Source organism: Agrilus planipennis, unplaced genomic scaffold, assembly GCF_000699045.2.
Source record: "Agrilus planipennis isolate EAB-ADULT unplaced genomic scaffold, Apla_2.0 scaffold79, whole genome shotgun sequence".
Taxonomy (NCBI): domain Eukaryota; kingdom Metazoa; phylum Arthropoda; class Insecta; order Coleoptera; family Buprestidae; genus Agrilus; species Agrilus planipennis.
Window position 1 is genome coordinate 970012 of NW_020442428.1, and position 6134 is coordinate 976145.

The following is a 6134-nucleotide window of genomic DNA, read 5'->3' on the forward strand; positions in this document are numbered from 1 at the left end:
TAGTTCAATATAACTGTACAAATTCAAAATTTGAAAATAAATAAACATGATGAGTGAAAAGAAAAAAAATATTGGCTTTATTAAGTAAAAATATATTTTTTTAAACTAACATTTACTTAATATTTATTTATATGAAAAAATGACTAATGGTTGGTATGTGTACGAATTTTCCTATACCACGCCGTATTCTTCAAGGGATGTTGCCGTCTTTTGATGATTAAATGTAATAGAATATCCCTATGTTCGGCTCTCAGCTCGCTACTAGGTATCCATTAATAGAATTCATTGTTTTTCAGGTTCATCTTTTCTGGAACCAACCGTTGAAGACATAATCGAAAACCATATGCTAGCTTTTGATATACCTGCTCCCAATAAAGATGAAGAGCTCTTGAGTGCCGAACTAAAAATATTAACTCTTGTTCAAACACCAAAGACAATAATAGGTGAACTTTTGTTGCTCTCTGCGCAATTTCTTTTCATTTATATTCATCCGATCCGATTCAAAACAAAGATTTTGTACCCTATAGATAATAATTCTCATTAATTAATTAATAAAAAACCAAAACTTTATCACATAAATACATATTTGTCTGCCTCTAAATCTATTCCGGCCATAATGAACCAATTAGATCTAACATGAACTTACAGGGTACAAAAGTGGAGCCCTTATAAGGATATAGTTTCGTCATCAAAAAAAAAAAAAATACAACGTGTAATTATACAACACGCTGCTGAAGTGAAACTTCTTCAAACACACAAACATACCGGGATAAGGGTTAAGGAATTGGTTTAATGATATTTTTTGTACACTATGATTCGCACAGGTGCAATGCTGATAGTAATTATACTATAGAATGTCTTTATATACAACAATCACAGCTTTTTTGTCATTAGACAATACAAATCGGCCGGTATCGCCGCAACCGCTATGTCCCTGCATTTTAAGTCTGTAATATCTTCGAAAATATTCATTTAAATTAAATGCTGTAAAGGGCCATATTGATCTATATTAAATGCACAATGTATTTAAAAGTATTTAATTGGATAAGGATTAATGCTGTTTTGCTTAAAATCGCTTCGTAAATAAGCCATTAATTCTCGTAAAAAGTAAAGGGTAAAAAATGGTTATTGTGGGTTATTTCTAAGAGATAGACATATACCATCCCGGACTTTTTTGTAGACCTTTTTAAGGTGTACAATACTGTAGTATATTATTTTGATCTGTCTCGTAGGGTTCAGCCAGCGTTTGCAATGTAAGCGCAAAAAATGTGTTTATTTACATCACATTACAAACCTCTAAAATTATTATTTGCCTACTATATTATGCACGTATTATACCTATAAACCTTCCTCTTGAATTACTCTATCTATTAAAAAAAAACGCATTAAAGTCCGTTGCGTAGTTTTAAAGATCTAAGCATACATAGGGACAGACAGCGGGGGAAATGCGTTGCATGATTTCGTTACATAGCGACTCGCATGAAACGAACTTACCCTACCGTGCGTAAAGAAGTTTCACTTCAAAAAAACCTACTATATTTTTAGATCTATCTCAGATCTACACATTTTCTTTCAATTTTTGTAGCGTCAATTCAATGTATTAGCGAATTAATTTTACTCATTACATATAACCTCAAATTAATTAATGTAACTTGGTAGTAGAGTACTAGTGCGTAAAACCAGGTGCCCGGGTTCGATTCCCGGCTAGGGAGTGACTGCAACAACAATTTTTCTTCATTAATTTGAGACTATCTGTAGTGGGTAAAATTAGTTCACTAATACATTTAATTAACGCCACAAAAATTAAAAGTATCTTATGCCTAATTTGTTTAATTTCATAGGAGTTGAAAGGATAATAACACTTCTAGTGTTTAACGAAACAGTCAACGAATTTCAACCGTTAGACAATCGACATTTATTTCATTTTGAGAACACTTGGATTTCATTCAACGTTACGACACCGGTAATGAAGCTTCTTCAAAACGTCACTTTTTCCAATAATATTCTGAAAGTTATTTTACGTGTACGTTCAGTGTTCTCCATGTATCATGGAGCCTCTGAGAGTGAATTTCGTCTATCGTTGATGCCTAACAATAACAACGAAAATATAGAACATGAATATCCTGTTCTCTTATTGTCGTACATGTCCCGTAAGGATCGCAATGTTCAATGGAATGAAGAGAAGAGGAATTACGGCTCTTATAAACGATCTAAAAGGGACTCCGATGATGATTATGAAGACGGGACCAACAGATTATTGGACACAGGTCAAAACCCAAATGGGAAAAGTCACGTTAAAAGAATGAAGAGACTAAAAAATTCTTGTAAAAAGAAATCACTCTACGTGAATTTTGCCGATATTGGATATAATTCCTGGATTATACAGCCAAGTGGATACGAAGTAAGTTAACATATCTTATTATGAGTCAATTTAGGAAGGCGATGCTGAAAATTAAACTGGTGGACTGAAAGATATTTATATTATACGTTCCATTTCTTCCCCTTAATGTTAAATGGAAATAATTAGACTTGATTACGGTCGAAAAAAGAATGATTATACGTTTCACCTCTGGTTTGAGACTTTTTCAGGGTGAGTTTGTTTTTAGTAAGAAAATGTTGACTGCAAAACGGCATGAGTACACGATAAAATAATAAATATTTATTATAAATGGTTAAAATGCGTAAAAATAAACGAATAAATAAATAAATAGTTAAACAATTCTAAAGATCACGCGGTATTCTGAGACAGAACAGGACACAAAATTAAAAGTGTTTAAGGAGCGAGTTATTTTTGTTTAAAGTAAAAATCCGTTTTTAAAAACAGAAAAACTTTATTTAAACAAAAGTTGAAAATTGACTCACAAATGAGATGTCGCAAAGACCAATACACTTGTATAAGTGAGTGAAATAATTCTTGACAGGAGTATTTATAATATCATGTCTTGCTGACATAATCAAGATGCAACGCAGTGCATAAGTTGTACAATAGCTTCTTTATATTAAAAATAAGACATAGTACATAACTAGCGTATTTATTATAGGGCTAGCAGGTGCAGTACACTAAGGCCCCAAGCGTTCAAAGGGCCCTCACCCCAACAAAAATGATGGTTGAACAGATTAACTTTTTTGTACACTTTATGCCATCTTGTTTTTGTTCCTATTTGTTGTATTGGTTACCGTTCTATTGTATTGTGGTTTAGGTGCTATTTACTCCTTTGCACAATAAAAGGGATTGTAATCGATACCATGGACTAATTTTTTTGTTTAATTGGGACCTCTTGATTATCCAGCTACGCCAATGTGTTTATTTTTGGGGACTTATGTGATGTATGACGCTGGTTTGTAACTACTTGTGACTTAAAAAAGCCCATCTTGATGAAGAACCAACCAGAGGCGAAACGTCGGAGTAGATTTCATTTCAAATAAATCTTTTTTGCCCCTAATCAGCTCTGATTATGTCCATGAAATAAATTTATTCTCCTATATGCCGTTCTTTAATTGTAGTCTATTTTATTGGCACCCATCTTTGTTATTATGCGTTTATTAACAACGTATCCTTATCTTCTAATTATTCTAATATTATAATTTTACAATTTTTGTTACGTAATGTTTGTAGGTTCATAATGCTAATTAGCTTATATGTCCTTTTTATTTATTTTTTTCTTATCAGTTTAGATTAAAAAAATGACAAGGACAAACAAGATAAAAAATACATTGTAAATATTCATTCGATAACAGAAACATCAACATAACATGTTCAAAATGTAAAAATTAGATTAGAACAATTACAAATACTAATTTTACAAAAAGTACTAAATAGAGTCCAGGTATGCACCAATACAACTATTCAAAATTTATGAATTTCCAAAAAATAATACCTAACATAAATGTAGCTACAGAAGACATGATACCATTTTAAAGTTTAACAATACATCGCGAGTGCTATGAAACTTAATAAATTAATTATTACACATTAATATATAAAATATTTCAGTGCGCATTAGTTTAAGCAATTCATTAATTGATTACCAATTTTTCAACAAAATGAAGAAATTTAAAATAATATCAGTGAACGTATCTTACCTCTAATCCCTAATGATTAACATGAAGCAGTTTCAATTGATATTTATCCCTTATTGACGGGCCACAAAAACTATGTTCATTCATTACGGTTCCAGGGTCAGCCAGGAATTTCTCAAAATTTCAGTTGGTTTGCCTATTTGTCTGAAAATTACTATAAAAATATAATTTGATGATCCAAAAACAGATTTGATGACATTTTTGGAAAATTAATTTTGTGACCTAACGCCCATCTCAAATAGTGAAATTTACTATAGTTATTGACTATTATTTTGGAAGAAATATTTAATTGACTATGAGCGGCATGGTCTAATCGTTAGGCCATGGTTTCACACTCGGGACGACTGCGGTTTAATTTCGAATCCGCTTGCTCTAGTTATGGCTTTCTTGGATCATTTAGGCAAATACAGAAGCAATAATATACTGTAGATAATCTTTCACAATTTTTCTGTTTTTATTTCATTCGTCTCTAACTACGCCTAGCCCATTTCCACGATTCCAGGAAAAGGCTGAAGAGGAATTTGCACCTTACTCTCCACTTTTTACACTACACAGCACATGGGGCAGAGGAACAGCTCGTCCACTACCATTACCTAACGGTACTAAAATCTGTCAAAGTATAAGTTTATTAATTTGTGGATTCTTTTGACACCAAGCAGTCATCTGTGCTGATACGAGACGAATTGTTTGAAAAAAACTAGATCCACGGAGTTATCTGTAAGTTTGTGCTAATTCAGCAAGTATAAACTTTATGTGAACATTTATTCACAAAGCGGTTTGGTCTCTGACTTCGATTTCGGTTCTGATTCCGGCATCGGTTACGGTTAACCCAATCCCGATTAGGAACTTATATAGGAACTCTAATTAGGCTACATTTAGAAGAAATTAACTTGCAAGTGACTGGGTGGTACACGTCTAAATCTCTTTTCTGGCGCAGATTGAGTTAATTATTAGTTGGGGGAGAGATCGTCAAATTTTGGCGTTACGTCTGATTACCGTTTACTTCACTGTTTCTTAATATCAACGTTTCTTATTCCAAGAAAATTTGGTTTAAATTGCGAGGGTGAGATTTAACTGACAAGATCAAAAGAATTAATTGAGAGGGTGACATTCGATAAGCTTCCTTATCGTTTATTCTAGAAGAAATTTCAAAGGAAAATATGTTCGTCACGTAGAGTGGATTACGCCAATCATATGAGGAGGATGAAGAGATGATACTTTCCTAAATTGACTCAAATCAGTAGCAAATACCTATAGAATCAATATTCTACTTATTCTTTGTTTTAAGGCAAATCAGTGTGTTGGTAAATGTTTTTTTCCCATGGCAGAACATCTGTCTCCGTCGAAACATGCCATTATTCAATCCCTTGTACACAGCATCTCGCCACCAAAAGCAGTACGACCATGTTGCACCCCGATCTCCATGAATTCAATTTCACTCATGTATATAGACGAGAAAGGATTTTTAACACTGACTTACGCTTACGAAGACATGGTTGTTGATAAATGCGGTTGCAGATAGTATTACAAATTGAAGTTTGTTATTTTTCAATAATTATAGATATTTTTGTTGTTAACTTATTTATTTTTTAATGTTTAGAAAATGTTTGTAATAAACCTTTTACTAACCTTCTTACAATTATTATCTCCTCATGTTTGATAGAAATTAATATTTCAATAAACATGAAAATACACTCTTAATCTTTATTATTTAAAGGGTGATCTATCTATTTAATTATCTAGTAATTATAATTTGAAAATTATGACCTCACAGCGCCTTTTTATTAGAGATTTGTTGATATCAGTTAGAAGTTTAATGAATATTTAATTTTTAGTTCATATAAATATAATAAATTTCTAAAATTTGAAATTAACTATCTTGCAAACAATATTTCTTTAGGAAGAGTTATAGAACAAAAAGATTTAGGTATGGTTTTTCAAGAGAATTTTGAATTCGATATTCAATTGCAAAATACGGTTAACAAGGCCTTTAAAATCCTAGGTTTTTTAATTAGATCAGCCAGTAAATTTAAGTTTGACACTATTATTTATAT

General features: G+C 31.9%; 1 protein-coding gene across 1 annotated transcript in view; it reads left to right on the top strand.

Moving 5' to 3' along the window:
* LOC108734631 (bone morphogenetic protein 10-like) overlaps nt 1-5681 on the top strand; it is a 12128-nt gene extending 6447 nt beyond the window's left edge. Inside the window, exons 2-4 of the mRNA XM_018466264.2 lie at nt 297-443; nt 1842-2401; nt 5369-5681. Coding sequence (XP_018321766.1) covers nt 297-443; nt 1842-2401; nt 5369-5602 — 941 coding nt within the window. The 3' untranslated portion in view covers nt 5603-5681. The remainder of the gene's footprint in view (nt 1-296; nt 444-1841; nt 2402-5368) is intronic.
* The last annotated feature ends 453 nt before the right edge of the window (nt 5682-6134 follow it).